Source organism: Pinus tabuliformis, chromosome 1_2, assembly GCF_031772625.1.
Source record: "Pinus tabuliformis cultivar Carrire ecotype Pingquan chromosome 1_2, CPIR1, whole genome shotgun sequence".
Lineage (NCBI taxonomy): Eukaryota > Viridiplantae > Streptophyta > Pinopsida > Pinales > Pinaceae > Pinus > Pinus tabuliformis.
This window is the reverse complement of record NC_142298.1, coordinates 336,037,524-336,061,011: the sequence shown is the minus strand read 5'-3', so window position 1 is coordinate 336,061,011 and position 23,488 is coordinate 336,037,524. Positions and strand designations below refer to the sequence as shown.

General features: G+C 37.8%; 1 protein-coding gene across 1 annotated transcript in view; it reads right to left on the bottom strand.

The window, feature by feature from the left end:
* Positions 1-23,488, bottom strand: part of LOC149205746 (aldehyde dehydrogenase family 2 member C4-like) — a 117,996-nt gene that overhangs the window by 43,323 nt on the left and 51,185 nt on the right. The window contains exon 5 of the mRNA XM_089397493.1: positions 18,126-18,244. Coding sequence (XP_089253619.1) covers positions 18,126-18,244 — 119 coding nt within the window. The remainder of the gene's footprint in view (positions 1-18,125; positions 18,245-23,488) is intronic.

The following is a 23,488-nucleotide window of genomic DNA, read 5'->3' as shown; positions in this document are numbered from 1 at the left end:
TTTACTCACCACATATACATTAAGGAAGGTTGCAAAACAGTGTGCCAACCTCAGAGGAGAATGAACCCAACCATTAAAGAAATAGTCGAAGAAGTATTACAGAAGTGGTTGGATGAAGGGTCATTTACCCCATCTCAGATAGTCAGTTGGTGTCCCCTCTAGTTTTGGTACCAAATAAAAATGGAAAATGGAGGATCTGTGTGGATTACTAAGAGCTAAACAAAGCCACTAAAAAGGACCATTTTCCTCTATCTTTCATTGATAAATTCTTGGATGGTGTCAGGCGGAAAGAGTCGATTGTGGGGACACAACCAACCTCCCTAGGAGCCTAAGACTCTCCAGTGACAAACAAGACAAACAAGAACAATCCTTCTCTAAACATGCCTTTACTATATGGGAAATCAAGTGTTTAGATCCTACCTGTAATCCAACGCTGTTGTAGCAGTCCAGCTCCACTGATCCGGATGAGCTCCTCCTTCACTTTGAAACCTGCATACACTAACAATCAAACGATTAAATAGCACTTGATAATCTCATAGAATAAAACATATTTAACACATAGACCAAGGAGTACATGAAACAACTCATAAATAACAAGTTATTGAGAAGAATGGACTCATTTGCATTAATAGGTAACAAAAGGAACAAATACAACCTGAGCCTTGGTGTTGTGCAAGTCCCTCCCAGGGTCCATCAAGAGTTCTCCTTTACTTTGACAAAGCTCACCCACTTCCAAATAGAACAAGAAAAGATGGCAATCTCTCCTCACAAGCTTCTAAATGGGAGTCCTAATTCCTGCAGCATTTACCCTTAGAAATGTATAGCTTCCAACCTCTCCGCCTTCTGGCCCAATGCCTGTATTTATAGTGCTCAAGAGGAAGCTAATCAGGTCCACCATCAATGGGATAATCCCCTCTTTGGATGGGATAGCTCCCTTATTGATGGGATAAGTTCCTCTTTGGTAGGAGTGCATGAACCATCTGGAGGCGCTCAATACACGTCGAACAACCTTCTAGAATGCTCTAGAAATGACCACAAGTAACTTTCTAAAGATGAAACTTGCGCATTTTAACCTTTACAGGGGGACGCACCTGCCCCTTTACATACAGAGCGTCCAAAGACGCAGCTTTTGTGAACATTGGGTGCGTCCCCGCAGGTAAGGTTGAGAGAACCTGCGTACCCAGAGATAAATACATTTATAAAGACTTTCTCTCTTTTTTGAAGTTTGACACGGAGAGCAGAGGCATAAGACTTGCCTAAGAGGATAGCATGACTGTTGATAGAGCCATACTAACTGTAAATAGTCATGGTGACATTTTTTAGTGTAACAGATGGTCTTGCAGGAAAGAAGTTTTTGTCTTTCCTAGATGGATTCACTGGATATAATTAGATCCAGATCAGCCTAGAGGACCAAGATAAAACCACCTTCACTTGTCCTTGGGGTACCTTTTCTTATAGGGTCCTTCCTTTCAGATTATGTAATGCCCCTGCCACTTTTCAAAGGGTAGTTCTGAGCATATTTGCTAATCCAGTCCATGAATCTGTAGAGATATACATGGATGATTTCACTACCTATGGGTGCAACTTCCTGGAGGCTCTCTCTAACTTGGGGAAAGTACTAAAGAAGTGCACTGAAATTAACCTATCAGTTAGTCTCTAGAAGTGTGAATTCTTGATGAATGCAGGGACCATTTTGGGTCATTCAATATCCCAAGAAGGAATAGAAGTGTGTTGGGAATCACAATTTCTATTAAACCAAAACCCACAGCTGTTAGTCAACAATCACATCGTCAGAGATAAGGATCCATGAGATGCAGTTATTCCATGTCACGAAACACACAGGGAGCATTGGTTTATCCAATGTCCAATAATCTTCCCCCCAATGCGAGTCGGTTGTGTATCGAACTTGTGACCTACGCTTTGATACCACTTGTTGGGAATCATGATTGTCGTTAAACCAAAACCCGCAGGTGTTAGTCAACAATCACATCATCAGAGATAAGAATCCATGAGAGGTGGTTAGTCCATGTCGCAAAACACACAGGGAGCATTGGTTTATAAAATGTCCAATAAAGTGGACCCAAATAAAATGTCTATCATAAAAAGGGTCCCTACTTCTCAAAAGCAGAGGTACATCAAGAGTTTCTTAGGCCAAGTTGGATATTATAGGAGGTTTATCATGGACTTCAACAAAGTAGCCTCACCATTATTTGGACTGCTGGCCAAGGACTCTAGATTTTTCTAGTTAGATAGTTGCCAAGAGGCCCTAGAAATCTTGAAGGACAAGTTGACTACTGTACCCATAGTTGGAGGCCCAAATTGGGCTCTCCCTTTCCACATCCATACTGATGCATCCGACAAATATGTAGGAGTATCTCTAGGCCAAATATATGACAAGTTTCCTTATGCCATTTACTTCATTAGAAAAATAATGTCTAAGGTTGAACTGAATTACACTATGATTGAGAAGGAACTCCTCATTGTTGTCCATTCCTTGAATAAATTCGGACACTACATCAATGGTTATAAAAACTTTGTGCATATTGTTGGGTGATTTAATGGTTAGTTAAATCCCTGTCATTTAATTTTTCAACCCGAGATTTCGTAAACTCGCGATGTATACCTGTACTATATGTACTAGGTGGTTATATTTCAGATTAGATTAATCTAAATGCAATTAAAACAAAGAAATTAAATCAATCTAATCTAATCCAATCCAAAACAAGCATACAAAAACTAAAATCACACTTTCATAGATGAAAATCACACCACTTATGGAATTGAAAGCACTCTTACTGAAAGGAAATCACACTCACACTTGCATAATTGAAAGCACACTTGCATGAAAAGAAATAAAATAACAAAACTATATTATGTTACCAATGTACAAAGATTTGCAAACTATGGTTGATGGGGGCCCTCCATTCCTCAGCAAGCACACCAAACTACCATCACATCTTCAAAGTAACAACATTCTGGAGAATCTTGGACTAAACTATTTTGTTTATTGGAAGAATAGAATACATAGATATATAGATATATAGAGAGATATGTTTCTTTTGAAGGATGCACCCATATTTATACAAAAAGTGAGGATTACTGATCAATAAATGCACATCCCTCAAATCTCTCCTAAATCTACATTTATCTCATGTGGTTACAACCAATCTCGTAAAAATGTGAGATACATATCCTCTCCAAATCCTCTCATCCATGATTCTTCTCCTTTGAATATGCATATATAACGATCCTCATCTTCTATAATTACTCCACAAATCTTCATGAGTTGGAACTTGAAATTTGAATTTGTAGTTAGGAGGCCAAGTAGGACCCTTCTAGAAGCTCCAAGTAAGCTTACAATATCACAAAACATATACCACTTTCATGTATATATGAAAACATGTTAATTTTATAATATTTAATCACAAATTCACTTAAAACACTTAAAATAAATGACTTTTGAAAATATAATGCTAAACCCATATGATCATGAAAGTGGTTACTTAATGTAAGGTTATGTAGTTACAGAGTTACAGAATGAGGGTAAAATGATGGACATTAAGGTGAAAGTGGATGAAATTTTTGAGGCCCAACACATACTGACCATGATGATATCAAGTATTCAATGAACAAGTGTGATGTGAATGCTAGAATTATTAGATGACGAGATCTTCAATCTAAAGCTAACTTTATGGAGATTTTGACACTTTGCGTTTTGAGCCTAATTTTGAGCACTAATCACTCCTCCCCACTGGAAGCCTTTTGGACCCCAACATGATCACTTTCAATTGTCCAGTAGGTGAGGGTACAGTTCCCTCACCTTTCCAACCTCCATCCATTTGGCTTTTAAAGTATTTGTACCCTTGAGCCCCACTCAAAGATAATCGATACTTCTCCTTTTTGATGTCATTGTTCTTCTGTCAAGTATATTGTCTTGTTGAAGCTCATCAAGGAATTCATGAAAAAATACTTCAATAGATGGAATTTAAATATTCCCTCCTTTATCTTCAATAAAAGGAGGCTCATACAACCTTAAATTCTCAACATTAACAACAACATAAATTTTCATATACGAAGGCAAATCCAACCTGAAGGCATTGTTACCAATCTTTTCCAAAATTTTGAATGGACCATATCTAATTGGTTTCAGATTTTTAACTTCTTGGAGCCTCTCTTTATTATTGTGAATCCAAAATCTATCACCAACTTGGAACTTGTGATCTTGACGATGCTTATCGTGCCTTTCTTTGTACTTGCCTTGGATTTTCGCAAGTTTTTCTTGAACCTTTTGGTGTAATAATTGGATTTGTTCAATGAAATTTCTTGCTTTGTCTATGTCGCTATGACCTTCAATAGCAACATCTTTGCCAAAAATAAAATCCAATGGGGATTTAGCAAAGTATCCCAAGCATGCCTCAAATGGCGAAGTTTGATTTGAAGAGTGCTTGGCTCGATTGTAAGTATGTTGAATATAGTGAAAATGTTCATCCCACAACTTAGGATGCTTGCTGCAATACCCACGAAGAAGATGTATCATAGTTTTGTTCACCATTTGTCTTTGACAATCTGTTTGTGGATGAAAACCTGTACTCTTTTTCAATTTGGTGTCCATGAATCCCCACAATATTGACCAAAAATTCCCAAAAAAGTGAGACTTTCGATCACTAACAATGGATGTGGGCAATCCAAAATGCACCCAAACACTTCAAAAGAATAACTGAGCAGTTTGTTTAGCTGTAACTTTCTTTTTACATGGCATCAAAATACACATTTTCCTAAACCTATCCACACCTACATACAAATAATCATGACCTCATTTTGATAATGGAAGACCTCATACAAAATCCATAGAAACACTCTCCCGCAGTCGTGAAGGAACCAGAAGTGGTGTGTACAATCCTAACTTCCTATTGCTAGGCTTACTGATTGCACATAATGAACATCCTTTAATAAAATGAGACACACTTTCAAGCATACAAGGCCAATAACAATACCTCTGTAGATGTGCACCATCTTAATTACACCGAAATGACCAGCAATAAGAGAGGTATGTGCCTCTCTTATGATGTTAGCTCTTTCTCCCTATGGAATACAAAGCTTGCCAAGATGGTACAACAAGTTATCATGCAAATGATAATCCAATTCCGCTACCTGGTTACCTTGACTCAAGCTTGCATAAACATATTTAAATTCATTATCTAATGCATATTGCTCAATATAACTTTCATGTAAAAAAAAAAGTATGCTTGAGTAAAGTAGTTGCACTTACAATAGGACTAGAAAGCGTGTTAGCAACTTTATTGCAGATACCTTTCTTATACTTGATTACCAAGTGGAATTGTTGAAGAAAACCCATCCATCGGAAGTGCCTTGATTGTTGGAACTTTGATTGTGATCACAGGTATTGAAATGGTTGATGATCAGTGTGAATGACTGTTTCCTTACCCATCAAGTAGTGTTTCCATTTTTTCACACTTTGCACCAATGCATACAATTCCTTGGCATATGTAGGATAGTTAATCATTGCACAATTAAACGTTTATGAATGAAAACATATAGGCTTACCATGTTGCATGAGGATTTCACCCATACCGTAGTCACTAGCATCAGTCTGAATCTGAAACGACTATCTCAAGTCTGGAAGTGCAAGTACTAGAGCTGTACTAATCTTTTCCTTCAATGCATCAAAGGCCTTTTGATGTTTGCCTCCCCACTGAAAAACATTTTTCACGCTTGTCAACGCATGCAAAAGAGTTGTTATAAGAGAAAAATTAGCAATGAATTTCCTCCAATATTGGGCTTCTCCCAAAAAAATTCTTACATCCATAACTGTCTTGGGCCTTGGACAATTCACAATGACATCAACCTTGGAGGGATCTATTTTCAACTCACCTCCTCCAACAATATGACCCAGGTAAACTAATGAAGTTTTTCCAAATTCACACTTTCACATCTTAAGATACAATTGTTCTTCTTTTAAGACATCAAGTACTTTTCTTACATGCATGATATGTTCATCACAAGATTTACTGAAATTTAAGATGCCATCTAAGTAGACTATGGCAAAATCATCAAGAAATGGCCTCAGTACATCATTCACCACACGCATGAATGTAGCGGGAGCATTACATAAACCAAACGCCATAACTAGCCATTCAAACAAACCCTGTTTTGTTTTGAATGCAGTCTTCCAAATGTCTCCTTCAACTATTCTAATTTGATGGTAGCCGCTTCTTAAGTCCAACGTAGTAAAAATATTTTTCATCTTTAAATTGATAGTAAATCATCTATTATGGGCATTGGGTAACGGTTCTTTACCGTAATTTTTTTCAATACTCGAAAGTCCACACACATGCACAATGTTCCATCCTTCTTTGGAACCAAGACAATAGGTGAACCACATGACGAGGAAAATGGTCTGATGATCCCTTTGTTCAACAACTCTTGAATTTGCTTCTTAATTTCTGCACTTTCCATCATTGACATCTTGTACATGCCAATGTTAGGAAGAGGACAATCTTGATGTAATTGTATCTCGTCTTAGATTCCTCTCTTGGGAGGTAATCCCTTTGGTTCCTGAAACATATCATCATATTGGTTAACTACTTCAACCAATTCAGATTTCAAATTTGAATCACAACCTTTAAAACCTTCATTATCGACATCATCGTTGGGTTTGATCATTAGAAGCACAAAATTCTTGCTCTAATTCACTTGTCTTTTCATCTTCCGTGCATTAACAAGCGAAAGATTTATTTTCTTGCTATGAACTCTCACAATATATTCTACTCCACCTTTGAATAAATGATATGCATTTTCATGTCTATGGAAGATAGCTTTTCTGTCATAAAGGTACGGTATGTCCAAAACTATGCCACAGATATCTAACGGCACAACGTCAAGCTCCACTTCATCTATGAAATTTGTAGTAATGGAAAATTTCAGTTTACACTTTCTCGTAACCTCCAATTGCGCGTTGTCACACACCCATCCGAGTGGATACAGTTTATGATGTGGAACGATTTCCAAATTTAAACTTTGGACAATGTTTTCAGAGACAAGATTGCCTTGAGAGCCGCTATCGAACAACGTATCAATCTTGTTGTGTTTTGATATCGCCCTTATGTGAAAAAGTTCTATTCTCCTCTTTTCATTTGGAGTTTCATTTTGTGAGTTTGAAGAACTAGTGCTAGCAATGAATTCTTTTCCTTTTAACCCATGATTGTGATTTTAGTTTCATCACCCAAATCAAATCCCAAATATTGTTGAGTGGTTGCAGCTGTTTTTTGTTTTCCCTTGTTGTTGTTTTTCTTTGGTCTCATTTTAGGATGAAACTTCCAACAATGAGATTCATCTTGACCCTCTCTGGAACAATGTTTTCATGTAATTTTCTCTCCTTCTTTTTTGATAAACGCATTTTTCTTTGCCTTCCCTTTCAAAGCCTTTTCCTTTCCTTTACTCTTAAATGGCTTTTTACTACCTTCTTCTTGGGTGTTTTTCCCTCTTGCCTCAAGATGAATGGCTTGCACACACACATCATCTAGATTATTGAGATTAAACATTAAGATATTATGCCTAAGGTAACTGTGTAAACCCCCTATGTACTTCAGCAATGTGTCCTTTGATTGCAAATCTACACCTAACGTCAAAGACCTTTTTCTGAATTCTTCGGTGTAGTGATGCACGTTTTTACCTTTGAGCTGTCTAAAGTTATGCCAATTCATGATGGCTTTCTGCATATAAGCTAGAGGGTAGAATTGTATTTTGATTGCAACAATGAAATCAATCCAAGAAATTGAGATCTTACCATGTTTTTAAATCTCTTCGTGAGTCTTTGATTCTCACCATACCAATGTTGCACCCTCCATTCTCAAGGAAGCTAATTGAATATTTGTCATCCTCTTGAAGGTTTTGAATCCTACAATAGACCTCCAAATGACGAATCCAATTATCAAGCTTCTCTACATTCACTTCACCATTATACATTTGCAACTCAAATTTAACATCAAGTTTTAAAAAAGGTGATTTACCAGTTCCTTTTGAAGAATGATGATGAGTATGAGTAAGGGTTGTGTTAGTGGAAGAGGGTGAAGATTCTTTTGAAGAACAAGATGAAGAATATGGTGGAGAGGGTGGAGGTTTGTCTCCATTTCCAGTACCTCCTTCTGAAGAGCCTTCTCCTTTGGGAGGTTTGGAACTTTCCCCTTGCAACTTGGTATTCCTCTCTTCAGAGAGGACCTTCGCCATCTCTCTCATATCAAAGAAAGTCATTATGAATGTCTTCTCATCTTCCATCATGTTGGTAGGTTCTCCTTCATGACACATGATCTCTGGAGTTTCAATTGCAACTCGAGGCTAAACTGGTGTTGGAGATTGTGGAAACCTTGCTCTCCTTCCCCTTGACCCAACTTTAGGGCTTCCAACCAGCTTCCCTTCTCCTCTTTTGAGTTTTAACCTTGTAAACATGACATAAAATTGCAAACAATTAAATCCTTATTTCACAAATAAAACCTAGAGCTCTGATACCAAAATGATCTGATTTAGAATATTAGATTATTGTGCGAAGATCCTTCTCAGATTAGAAGCAAACTACTTTCATTGTGCTTAAGGATTCATGATTTTTTGCAAGTGAAATGATGAGTTTTTATGTTAATTTTATCAACAATTTAATATAAATAAGAGATTGAACAACTACATAAATATGTACAGAACATCATCAAAAACACATTACAATAGGAACGTGATAAAGGAGTTCACCCCTCCTGGGCTACGTCTCCTTCGTCTAGCTTCCAATGGCTTGGGCCTCTCTATTATGCTCCAAAGTGTAAAATTTTTTGTTTACAATGGTCAAATGCTTCTGAAACCTACTATAATCAGTTCAGAATAACCAAAAATGGCTATCTAGCCTCTTTTTCCATCCAATTTGGTTGAAAACTGAAGAAGTTATGACCTCTCCTAGTTTTCCCACTATTCGCTCCACAGCATGATCCTACAAATTATCTACAAAATGTGCTAACTGAGCGAAAATTTTACCATGCGACGATCCATAATCTATCGGCACTGACTATCCCATCACAAATCGCAATTGGCGAGAACTAAAGGGCTTATGGTTTCTGTATATGGCGGGGCGAAGTGCGATTGCGACATGGCGGATGCGACAAAACTATTAACCAGAACTCATAAACTTATCGCATCCAGGATATTTTCGCAATTCACAATCGGTGGAGTACTGATGGTCTTATATCTGCAGGACTCCATTTTCTGTGGTGTGCTATTATGATCTGCGATTGCGATTATCGCATCACAACCCTTCCCTTCTCGGGGGCCGATTCTTTAATGTCTTTCCACCTACGCTGTTGCGATGTGTGATTATGATTTTCTCATTGCACCCTAGCTATTTCTGGGGCCGATTTTTAACGCCGACCCACCTGTGAGATGAGATTTGTGGAATGCGGGGGCTAATGGTGGCCTGCCACATGGTGCTTCCCGATTCTGTGAAGAGCCCTGCCACATCATATTTTCCTCCCATCTATCCAAGTCAAACCTAAACTTTGACTTGATCTAACTTCTTCATACGATCTCGGATTTGAGAGTCGTTCACACCGTTGGAATCAAGATAACAAGATCTTCAATCTGAAGCTAATTTTATGGAGATTCTGACAATTTGAGTTTTGAGCCTAATTTTAAGCACCTGGCCAATGAGAGAGAACAAAGATGGTTTGTGCACTATAGTATTATATGAGCCATAGATCTCACTTCTTTGTATTTGGATCCATTTACATTTATAGAAATATATAGTAGAGCAACATCACCTTCCAATTGGGTTCTCTCCTGAAACAATTTCTCGAGTCATATCTTGTGTTATTATGATTATAAGTAATTGGATTTTGTATATTCTCTATTTCTTCATTTTTTATATTATATCCATAAAAATAGAAACCTAATAGATCCATAATTCTAAGGAAAATGATCCTCATAATATAGATTTTGTATTTTCAGTATAAAATTTATTAGATATGTTGGGTTGAACTACCCAATGGAGTATCCATAGTTATTCACAGATCAAAAACATTAGGAAATCACTTGGTACAATAATATAACTTAAAAATTAAACAAAATATAAGTAGTCATATAGATGATCTCAAATCACGATCATAGAAAAATAATTAGAGGAAAATGCTTACATGAGCCCCAAATCATTAGCTACTAGAACTAGAATTATGAAAGAAAAGGCTAGATCATTCCAACATCTTCAACTATAAGGGAGAAAATGGTAAGAATATAAATGAAGAGGTCATATAACCCACTTCTATAATTTATATTAAGCCTAGATGCCTAAGAATAGGTAGCAAATGTCACATGGACTCTAATTTCAAAGATGATCAATTCAAAATACAAAGACTAAGGAAGTCTCCTATAATCCCAAGTACACCCCAAGGTGTTGAAATTTTCATTGATACTTCATCAATTTGGATGAGTAGTCCTTATGATACCCACCTTCATAAGTGGGGTGCTTCTTGATGCTTCATGAAGTAACAACAATTAATGTTGGAGAAAGTAACTAGTAGTATTGGAAAGGAGAGGTAGGGTACAACTTGTTGTCTTGACATGGAATTTTGAATGGTCCTCAAATTCAACCTCCCTATGGTTGATACAAAAATATAAGAAACCTGCCAAGTATAGCTATAAAAAATTGTGAAGAATATTGATTGAGATTATTCTATAATCTATTTGTGATCTATCTTACCATTCCCATCTACCAAGTATAGCTATAAAAAATGGTGACGAATATTGATTGAGATTATTCTATAATCTATTTGTGATCTATCTTACCATTCCCATCATCATCATTGAACAATGTTATTTACCATATTCACATTATTCCTTATGTAAAGTTTGAAGCGGTATTCTTGATAGTACACTATTTAGATTATAGAGGATACTCAATAAAAAAAATTTAAATGTATAGAATTGATGATCATCTAAATTTTTATGTAGACACAACAATTGGAACCAACATATATCTACACTAATGGTGGAATTGGATTTATCAAACATCAAGATGGATCAAATCCCTTGACTTGAAAACCTTTCTTAATTTTTTTTTCTTTTAAGAAAAGTCCACCTCAAGGGATTTGATCCCTCTCAACACTTGATAAACCAGGGGTTATAATAGAATTTATTAAAAAACTTGACAATAAAAAAGACTTTATCTTAAAAATATTATATATAGCAATTTCAAAATATTTGTAAAGCTATTGAATCTTGTAAATTAATATCTTAAATAATTTCTTAAAATTTAATAAACATAAATTATATCACTAAAAATAATCAAAATCCTCTTCATCATTATTACTTTATCTAATTTTAAATTCATACTAAACAAATAATTTATTAAAAATTTACATATCAATAATAAATAGTTCAAAATTCATTCAAAAAATTAAAAAAATATAATATTATAAATAATATCATTTCAATTTTATATGTATAATTATTTAAATAAAAACCCATGTAAATGTAATGACTAATTTGATACATAAATATTATAAGGAATTCATGTGAAGGAAATGACATCATTGACTCTAGTGATTACATACAAAAATTTATTGAAGCTTAAACCTAAATATATAAAGCTATGAAGAATTTGACAAACACATTTGATAGAGGTTAAAGCATAGTTCTACAACCAAGGTGAATCATGGAGAGGAATTATGACACACTTGACTGCCAAATAATTTTTAAGAACATCGAGACCCTGCTCTCTATCGATCCCACTCATCTTGTACCCTCCAAACAGAGCATCAGGAAAAAATGCGTAGTAGCAGTTAACCCAAATCACTCCTGCTTGAATAGATCTCAAAAGCCTATTGACTGTATCTATATTCTTCGACACAATTCCAGTAGCTAAACCATATATTGTTTTATTGCCCAGTTCTATGGCTTCTTCAATGGTCCTGCATGTTGAAGATAATGGAGAATATCCTAGAATAGGTAGAGTTGGTTCACGTAACCTCAGGATAGGAATTAGTTTCTATTTCTTAGGATGTTGTTCTAACTTCCCTAAAACCATGTTTTCTATTTAATGTGTAATGTGCATAAACAATGTAGAGCGTTCTGCAGACCCGGACTCTCCTGGTTCAGACTCTCTTTCGTAGAGCTGACCAGTGGGTTTTATTTTATTAATACAAACATTGCCATTTTTATCATGGTATCAGAGCATCAAGGCTGAGGAACCTGTACGCTGGCTGGTGGGTGGTTCTTTGAACCGAGATCATCGCAGTTGTAAGGTGGATAACTGCGACGATTCTGAAATCATCACTGGTTATGAGTGTACCTCTGCAACGAGGGCACTGTAGCACCTTTGCACATATTTTCTGATTTTTTCGTCGTAGTTCATTGCAGGAAAGACGTGTACAGCTGCGACAACGTCACAGAAAAGACAGGAACTTCTGCGATGATCGTGGAAGCCAACAACAACATTGTAGTTGCGTGGGGAAGCCAAGAACAAAGGATGTCGCTATCAGAGAAGCTGCGTGGAGAGGCCAAGAACAAGTCTGTAGCTAACAACAAAAGGTTATCTAGAGGTTGAGAAGGAAGCCACGGTGATCAGCGGGTGTGCTATGAGATCAAACAACATTGAAGATCAGTGATCTATCTCTGTCACAGATCTAGGGTAAATTTAACATCTTTTACCTGTGGAATTTTTTTTTCTAAATCGCCAAGAGGAATAACAATATTTTTGAAGCATGCATGAACAATCATAACAAGCTCAATGGTTCCAATTATGCAAATTGGAAGTTCAAGATGCAGACTCTGCTAGAAGCGCAGAGTGCTTGGATGATTGTGAATGGGGATGAGCCAAAGCTCGCGCCTGGATCAACATCGATCCCAGATTGGGAGAAACAAGAAAGAAAAGCAAGGACAATGTTAAAGATGTCAGTGAAAGACTGCATCATACCACACATCAGAGAATGTAAGTCAGGTAACGAGATATGGGGAATTCTGAAGGAATTGTATGAGATAAGGAATTCAAATCATCTTTTGTTTCTCAAGAGTAAGATCCTATCCATGAAGATAGAGGAGAATGAAACAATTGCTTCATTCGTAGAAAGGATCAAGGATCTGAAAAACAAATTATCAGACATTGGTCATACAGTTGACGATACAGATCTTGTAACCATTACAATGAATGGTGTCACTGATGATTATCAAATTTTCATCACTAGGATAAATGCCAGAGAGAAGATCCCGCATTTTGAAGAGATGACAGGTATACTGATGCAGGAAGAAGAGAGGAGATCGACTCTAAAGCCCCAGAGTGCCGATCTTGCATTGACGACGAAGAAAAACTTCTACAAAGGGAAAGGAGGTCCACAACAGCAAAACAGAGCAAGTTCACAGAAACGCCAAATCAGACCCAAGGTATGCATCCGAATAAAAAATACTCTGAAACTAAATGTTTTTATTGTGGAAAATTGGGTCATATTGCCAAGGAATGTAGGAAAAAGAAATATCATGAAGAACAGCATAAGTCGAAAAGACATGCAGGTCATCTCGCAAATGGTGATCAGGTGCAGTAATTTAAGATTGTTCATGGCAGATCGTGATCAGAATGTTGATGCAAATATCTGGTATGTAGATTCAGGAGCGTCAACACACATGACATGGAATAAGCACTGGCTCGAAGATTTTAAAGAAATCAACGAAGGCCCACAAATTTACCTCAGTGATGACAGAAGTCATCAAATCAAAGGGTGTGGGAAAGTTTCTTTCATCCTACCTAATGGTAATATCAAACAAAGTTATAATGTTATGTATGTGCCTGGTATAACAAAGAACTTGATTTCTGTATCTATGATTACAGATCAATATTTGAAAGTTGAATTTTTAAAATCTAACTGTTACATTAAAGATCTGCTAGATGGCATGAAGACAATTGCTACAGGAATCCGAACAGGAGGACTGTACAAGTTGGATGTGAGACCTGCACCAGTTCGAGCATTGATAGCAGCGAGCCTGACTACAAAAGAGCTTTGGCATCAGAGATTTGGCCACATCAACTACAATGATTTGTTGTTACTACAAAAGAAGGAAATGGTAAGAGATCTTGTTATCCTAAAGCAAGTTCATAATGATTGGGATGCCTGTACATTAGGAAAAATGCATAGAGGAGAATTCCCTGTTCAAGTAGAAAAGAAACAGAGGGATATACTACAGTTAGTGCACACAAACCTTTGTGGACCCATGCAGACAAAATCATTAGGAGGTGCACTGTATTTCCTACTGTTCATTGATGACTGTACGAAGTTTTCTTGGGTGTATTTCTTAAGTAAGAAGAGTCATACATTCAAATACTTTAAGCAATTTAAAAATATGATTGAAAGACAAACAGGGAAACAGATAAAAATTCTTTGTTCTGATCAAGGGGGAGAATACAAGAAGGATGAGCTTATCAGATATTGTAAAAAACATGGAATTTTGCAGCAATTTACAGTACCCCATACTCCACAACAGAATGGAGTAATAGAAAGAAAGAAAAAAACACTGGTGGAATGTGCTAGAAGTATGCTGAAAGGTAAGAATCTTTCAAATGGTTTTTAGGTTGAAGCAGTGAATACTGCAGTTATTTGAAAAATAGGAGTCCTACAAAAAGTCTTGAGTCTAAAACTCCTTTTAAAGCATTATATGGATATAAGCCTACAGTGAAACACTTGAGAATATTTGGATCTAAAGCATTTTCCCACATTCCAAAGGAAGATAGAAGAAAATTAGATTCAAAAGCCATCATATGTATTTTTATAGGGTATTGTTCGTCATATAAAGCATACGGATTATTTAATCCCTCTACTCCCAAGATTTTTGTTAGTAGAGATGTTAAATAACATGAGCAGGATCATGAAGAACCTGATGAGTACAATCAGGAATGGGACATTCCATACTTTGTGGATGAAGGAGAAGTAGATAACAGTCAGGGTCAGCAGCAGACTAAGGCAGAGGATGAGCAACAGCAGGAGCAGCAGGAAGAAAAAGCAAATGATGATCAAATAAGGTTTGAAACCACCACCCCACCACTCAGGAGATCAGGTAGGAAAGCTCAAATGCCTGCAAGGTATAGGGAAAATGCTTTTATAACTAGTATGATGAATGTGGTTGAACCATCTAGTTATAAAGAAGCAAATGAAAGTAGTAAATGGAAAATAGCCATGGAATAGGAATATGATTCAATAATAAAAAATAACACTTGGGAATTGGTTGAACTTCCTAGAGGAAAACAGACCAGAGGTTGTAAATGGTTATATAAACTGAAAATTAATGCAGATGGAACTATAGAAAAACCGAAAGCTAGGTTGGTTGCAAAGGGGTACTCACAAAAAGAAGGGATAAACTATAAAGAAACCTTCGCCCCTGTAGCTAAATTAAACACTATTAGAATGTTAATTGCTTTAGCTACTAAAAAACATTGGATGATGCACCAACTAGATGTAAACTCTGCATTTTTGAATGGAGAACTAAAAGAAGAGGCTTATCTAAAGCAACCAGAAGGGTTCATCCAGAAAGGAAAAGAACATTTAGTCTGTAGATTGAAGAAAGCACTTTATGGACTAAAACAAGCTCCCAAGTTGTGGTATGAGAAAATTGATTCATTTTTTCTACAGGCTGGCTATAATAGAAGTAAAAATGACCCTAATCTTTACACCATGAAAGATGAACAAGGGTGCGTAGAGATGATTTCATTGTATGTAGATGATTTGATAATGATAGGTGATGCTACATATCTAATTGATGAAATCAAGCAACAAACGTCATAGATGTTTGAAATGAAGCATCTCGGTGAACTCAGATACTGTTTAGGTCTCGAGATCTGGAGAGATTCAAGTCAAACATTTTTGTTTTCAGAAAAGTATATCAAAGGCCTGTTAGAAAAGTTTAGAATGGATCAGTGTAAGCCGGCACCGATACCATTGCAGCAGAACATCAAATTGCAGTGTGAGGATGGCTCAAAAGTGGCGGATGCAACACTTTACAGACAACTGGTTGGGAGTCTGATCTACCTAACAACCACTAGAACTGATTTGGCTTATGCAGTCAGTGTGCTAAGCCAATTTATGTCTAAGCCACTTGAAAGCCATTGGAATGCAGTGAAGAATGTTTTGAGGTATCTACAAGGTACTGTAGATTATGGAATTATTTACACTGACTCTTTTGATGTTAGATTGGCAGGATTTGCATATTCAGATTGGGCACGAAATGTAGATGATCGTAGATCTATAACAAGTTATGCATTCAGTCTTGGATCCGGGGTGATCACATGGAGTAGCAAGAAGCAGAACACAGTCTCCTTGTCCTCAGCAGAAGTAGAGTATCAAGCCATGTGTGCAGCAACGTGTGAGGCAGTTTGGTTGCAGAGACTTCTCCAAGATGTTGGGGAAGAACAGACAGTCGCAACAACAATCAGATGCGACAATCAGAGTTCAATCAAGCTGGCCAACAATCTGGTGTTTCACAAAAACACTTAACATATTGATACACAATTCCACTTTGTCAGGGAAAAAGTGCAATCCAAAGAAATCCATTTGGAATATTGTAATACATGTGATAATGTTGCAGACATTTTCACTAAGCCTCTTGGAAAATTTAAGTTTCAAACGTTTAGGGAGATGTTAGGCATATATGTGAACCCATTCTCCATTAAGGGGGAGTGTTGAAGATAATGGAGAATATCTTAGAATAGGTAGAGTTGGTTCACATAACCTCAGGACAGGAATTAGTTTCTATTTCTTGGGATGTTGTTCTAACTTCCCTAAAACCATGTTTTCTATTTAATGTGTAATGTACATAAACAATGTAGAGCGTTCTGCAGAGCCAGACTCTTCTGGTTTAGAATCTCTTTCGTAGAGCTGACCAGTGGGCTTTATTTTATTAATACAAACATTGCCATTTTTATCACTACAAATATTATCGTAAAGTTGTAAAAAACAATTAAGTGTGATAGGAATCATAACAAAGAATAGATAGTATAATTTAATAATTAATAATTTTTCTATCTAGATTTCAAACTTACCTAAACTTGAAAATGGACATGACTGGTCCAAATATTTCTTCTTTCCCAATCTTCATGTCTTCATGATACATCAACGCATAAAGAAATCCACCATAAAACATTAGGAAATTTTATTATCCATTTGTATCCCACATGCGTTTTCTGTATATATATATATATATATATAGATATTGTATTAAACTGTTGTCAAAGTAAAAATTTATGGCATCCAGTGGTTAGTGTTCAGTGAGAGAACCTGCACATCGGAGAAAATGGTTGGTTCAATGTAAAATCCTTTCTCACCCACGCGACTACTGCCTGTCAATAGATTTTCTCCTTCTCACTTCCCATGCTCAATGTATTCCAATATTTTCTCAAATTGTGTCTTGTCAATCTGCTCAGACAGGAAAGAACATTGACATGAATATTCAGTATACACATTTTTATAATTATAGTGCTTCTTTCTATTCAAATTGTGCCTTTTCAATCTACTTAGCGAAAATAATAGAAAGTTACATTGCTCATTTTCTAAGGTAAAAAAAAATGAAAATTTAAGATTTTTTTTTTAATATGAGATTTATATGTTGTATAAGTGACTACAACATTATTATGTGAATTGTAGATTTTGAGAATATGCTAGAATTTTCAGTAAGTAATTTTAGATATTGCATAAAGGCAATATTCTCTAATCTAAAAATAAAAATAAAACAATTGATTTCTCTCCCAACAATCAATTTCCTAAATATTTTTGAAATCTATAATCTACATAAATTCACCATTGCATAACTATACTACATTAAAATTTCCCTGCAATTAAATATTCCTAAAATCTGCAATCAACATAAAGTTAATATTAGATAACTATACTACAATAGGCTTAGCTAATATTAGATAACTATACTGCAATACGCTTTCAGAGAGTATGGAATTCATTTGTGGAATTGTAATTTGAAATTTGAAAGGAAATGATGCCGAATTTCAACAAATATTGGTAACCCAGATTCTGATGAATACAGTTCTAAAAATGTCAGCCCCTTACAGAAAATTGCGGATATAATTGCACAGATCAACATAAACTTACCTGAGGGCCATGGTCAACTTCTGGGTTGAAAGGATCGCCGACCACCTGTTTCTTTTCTCTTTCCACTACTCTCTTCACAAATTTATCGTGGATGCCCTCTTGAACATATATCCAGGATCCTGCGCAGCAAGAGGATTAACCACACCATAACATATTAGATTATGATCTAAATGATGGTTCTAATAAGGTTTAGGTGCATGATCAATAGCCTCTTGCTTATAGGCCAAGATAGGATGGTCATACTATATAAGATTATGGTTAATATAGTAGGCTTTTAGGTCCAACACCTTATCAATGGCATCTTGAAGAGTGGGAGGGTGGTTCTCTGATGATATGCGGGTTACCTGGCACATGACCACAACAGTGCCACTGCTCTGAGCCAATCGTTTAGTAGGTTACTAAGCTGCTCATAATGCTTGCCACTAGTTCAGAATCCAAAGAACTATTTGTATACTTATTGCATGGCAAAGAATAAGGTATATCGACAGGGCTCAGTAGCAGGTTCATGGTACAAAGGACTCAAAGTAGAAGGTGGCTCGGCTAAGAATCAGCAGAATAAGGTGAACTTCTGGTTGTTTACTGCTCAAATTATGTTCTAAACCTTGTGCTGACTAGAGCTGTCAGTAACATGACTCTAGTTGATAAGTGGCGTGGTCAGAGAATATTATGGGTTATTGCTACTTAATCTGGGCTTAGCTTCATCCCTGCTTCTTAGTGTCTGATTGGGCTTGAGAGTAAGGGCAAGTCCTGCTTCTGGCTTAAGACTTTTGTTGCCCTTGTTTAGGCATAAGTTGGGCTTGTCTAATGACTTCTGGCTTGTGGACTTGTTTAGGCATAAGTGGAGTTGTCTAAAGGTGAAGGACTAAAGGCTTCTGGTGAAAGGCTTCTGTTGGCCTTATTTGTTGATTTTTATGATGAGGGCTAAAGGTGAGAGTCCCAAGGTTCAAGGTGAAAGGGGCCCCCCCGCCTTAAAGAAATTCTTTTTATCTAATCAAAGTAAGCATAGTAGGTAAGGTATAAAAGAAGAGGGTAAAAAGCCATGTGGTTTAGTAAAGGCTTAGGTAGTCTATTCCTAAGTAGGCGGAGTGGATAAGCTAAGATACTTCCTTCCAGTGCTTGTATCAAGTAAGTAATAGCTTTGGGGTATGTTGTGGGCTCCGCACTCGTTATTGTAAAGGTAACCGGGCCCAGGATCCGCACGACACCATACTGGGTCGTCGTCATGCTAAAAACTAACTAATTCGGAATGAGAGTTCGAAAGTATAATAAGGGTGAGGTAGTTGGCATCAAAAGTCTAAGGATGAGGTGCTCGACTTGCTTGACAAATCTGAGAATAAGGCTTTTGAATCCAGTCATATACTAAGGCTATATTTTTGTCTCTCTCCGGTAAGAGAATAAGGCCGTTGTCTTCTGTATGTCTCCGGGAATCAGGCTATCTTTCTCTCTCCGATAAGAGAATAAGGCTAAGGCTCTTTCCGGTAAGATACTACGACCTTCTGTCTGTATGTCTTCGAGAATAAGGCTGCTTCCTGTCTCCGGGAATAAGGCTGCTTTCTGTCTCTCTTCGGTAAGAGACTAAGGCTGCTTTCCGTCTATCTTTCTCCGGTAAGATAAGAAGGCTGTCAAATCCGGCATAAAAAGGGTCTAATCTAATTAGGGTGAGTTGCTCTCTCTACTCGCTGGACCAATAATAGAAGAAGGTTGTGTAACCAGGCCTAAAACGAAAGGTATAATGATAGGTGCTTGCTCTACTCGCTGGACCAATAATAGAAGAAGGCAGTCTCTCTCTCCGGTAAAAGAAGAAGGGTAAGGCAGCAGCTGCCCTTATTCTTTCACGGGGTCCTCTCGTCATCTCATATATAAGAAGGCTGGCAGTGTCTCTCCATTCATATCAGAAGGCAGCATTCAATCTGTCTGTCTTTCTCTGGCATATGAAAAGGGTGAGGTGGTCGACTCGCTGGACCAATAATACTAAGAAGGCTGTGGAATCAGGTAATATAAGAAGGTTAAGGTTGTCTCCATCCGATCCGGTAAGAGAGTGTTGTCTGTGGAATCTGGTCTAAGGCATAATCCCGTAATAAAAGAAGGCAGTATATCTTTCTTTTCAATTTACTTATTGGGTGGCCCCTCTCAAATAAGTAACTAAAAAAGAGTTCGGCAGGCTCACGATGGCGGCCTTAACAGTCGAGCGATGGCGGCCTTTTAGTCGAGCGTTCGTTACCTCTCCCATAGGTCGAGAGTTCGACAGGCTCACAATGGTGGCCTTAGCAGTCGAGCCCCTCTTCTTAACAGTCGAGCGTGCTTACGCACCCTGTCGGTCCTCACCCTGCCGAGGGCATGATGGCGGCCCATTGGTCGAGAGTTCGACAGGCTCACGATGGCGGCCTTATCAGTCGAGCGTGCTTTCCTTGATGCTTATTGGGTGGCCCCTCTCAAATAAGTAACTAAAAAGCCTGCTTACGCATCCTTTCTTATAACATCAATCAGAGGACAGGAAAGTCAAAACCCCATATAACCCAAAAACATTATACCCTTACAGCAGCAAATGAACAAACTACCTACAAATATTGGCACACCACAGTGGACACACTACCCTCACCAGTTTCTTCATTCATTTATGAGGAAAAGCACTAGGAATAGAGACTGTTTCTTATCCCACCAGTAACCTCCTTTATTCATCAACACACATTATTGTGACAAAAGCAGCAGATCAAGGGAGAGATAGAGAGATAGCATTAGGGAAAACACAAACCAACAAGTTGAATCTAATGAATAAAAACAACTAGTTTACCCAAACCGGGGATACCTATAAGCAATAGTAGATTAACCAGTAACTAGATACAAATACATACCTAGAAACAAGGAAAACAACACCATATAACTTCCTTTATTGAAACCGGAAATAATGCCATATTTGACCTATAAAACCTTTAAGAATGAAATCTTGGTGGTCAACATACCTATTAGGGACCCAAACTCGGCCTTTATAGCAGAGGGATAGACATGAGAGTGGGAGGCATACTGTTCATCTTAGACCAGCGGTTCAACCACATGCGGCAAACAGCGCTTTTAGACTGGTAGATCAACTCCAATTGGTTCAATTTATAAATAACTAGAACTAGTTAGGATGCTTACATAAGTAGGATGGTAAACAGCAAGCAACCCAAAGGAATCTACACATGATCCCGGACAATTCAGTAGTTCCCACCAAGCAAGTAGGCGCGTCTCGTCAACGATCGAAGCAAACAGATGTGTATCACGAAAAAAACACCGATGTAGTACTCTTACTATTTAGCCACTCACCCTAGACAATATTTTTTAGGAATCTTAGACTTGACTTAGACTGTTTGATACTAGCCGAGTTATATTAGTATGAGCAATATCAGGAACATGATTTGTATCTTGACTCGCTATTGGGATATATATGCTCCTAGCTATCCAACTTATACTACTGGTCCTCGTTCAAAGACTGCATCTGGAGACACAACTCCTCCCATTGAAGCCAACTACTAGCCCCATAAACTCATGAAACTGGTCCGTTATAAACTCCTTTATCAACCGATACTTTAGGATATGATCATAGGTACCTTCCTAGGAATCCTGCTAGTTAACCCCCGGAAAGCACAGCTGGAACCGGAAAACATCCTATTCGTGGTGCTAGTAGTCGTTATGCGTATCCAACCCACACCAGGGACGGAGTCACTCACTATTCATATGGTGAGGGATACATCTCGAACTCCTACAGACACCGTAGCTTCTCTAACAACCTATTATTAGACTCCAACTACTCCTACTTAGTATGGGTATGGAACTACACCAAGCCATCTAACAGCTATGCACTAGATTACCAACGCACTATTATCCCTATCGATCTGGATAAGATGATCCCTATGAGACTATTGGGACTAGTACTGCTACCTATCCTCATGTAGACTATGCGTCTCGATAAAGAACTGCAACTATAACTACTGGCCGGGCGTATCCATCTCGCACTTGGGCAACCAGAACACCCTTTTATATCTCTTTTTATTGCTCATTACTCCACACCGATACAACTTAGCTTTGCCCTTAGTATTCTATTTACAAGCAGGGAACACATCATAGAGCCCAAAAACCCATGAATTAGACAGGCATCCCTATCAGTAACAATCACCTGCAATGTTTACCATGTGTTTCCATCCATAAAACCACACGATCAGAATTTTCATCATTCCAACACCGGATCAGACACCAAGCATAAACACTTTCTGAAATCCAGCTAAAGGGATAGAGTACCTAACACACCCTAAACTCGGTGGAAACTAGTCTGATGGTTCTTAGACAACTGGTTATTAATAAGCTATTGCCCCACAGAGTGCATCTTCTACTGGTCCTATATCATATGCTGAAACTGGTCATGCTCCTCCTGTATATGCTGGTGGTTCAATAGGGGACAGACTATGCATCTACTCCTCCTTATTAAGCTATTACTTTCTATGCTACTGCTCCTAGATCTTAGACTTTATATTGGTTGTGGGTAATTCCTAAGCAAGTAATTGGAGAGGTAATAAGAGGGGTATTAGGTGAAGAGTGTGATAGAAATCTATAGGTACGGGTGGGTATTTTCGTTCCTGCTATTTTTGGCCAATCTGGGTCGGCTAAAAAGAATAGAGAAAACACAGGTAGGCCAAGTTATCCCTCTCCCCCTGGTCGAGAGTTCGCTTACTCACCCTCATATTCCCCTCAAAGAGCGAGCTATAAGGTCAGGAAGGAAGGTAAGGGCCCCATATTACTTAGGGGTCACTCACTATTCATATGGTGAGGGTGCGTAAGCACACTCGACTGCCTTTAGTTACTTATTTGAGAGGGGGGCCGCCATCGTTTCTCAAACTGATTCTATGGCCGTGGTTCAGGCTATGGAACCGACCTTTACGACCTCAAAGGTATATTATAGGTAAGGTTAGGAAATATGGATACAGATCGAGCAGTACGCGCACGCTCACTCTTCACCGCCCCTCACTCATCATAGAATAGCATATGAATTCTCCTTCCAATCAAAATATCCATTAGTAAGAGAAGCCAGTCAGCTAGCTCAAAAAGAAAATAGCATATACAAGACCGAGATCTTACCTACGGGATACTGCCGGGCTCCTCATGCAGTCAGGATATCCAATAGCTCTTAGGCCAGGCAGTTGTTTCGTTAAGCTGCTCTTAGGTCAGTTGGTTCATTAAGCCGCTCTACTAAGGTAGGCCGCGATTTGACCTACGGGATACTGCCGAACTCCTCCTTCCAATCAAGAACAATATCCAGACAAGGCTCCTCGCTCACGATCGTAAATGAAGCTAGCCAGTCAGCCAGCTAAGGCTTTTCACTAACGCTCTTA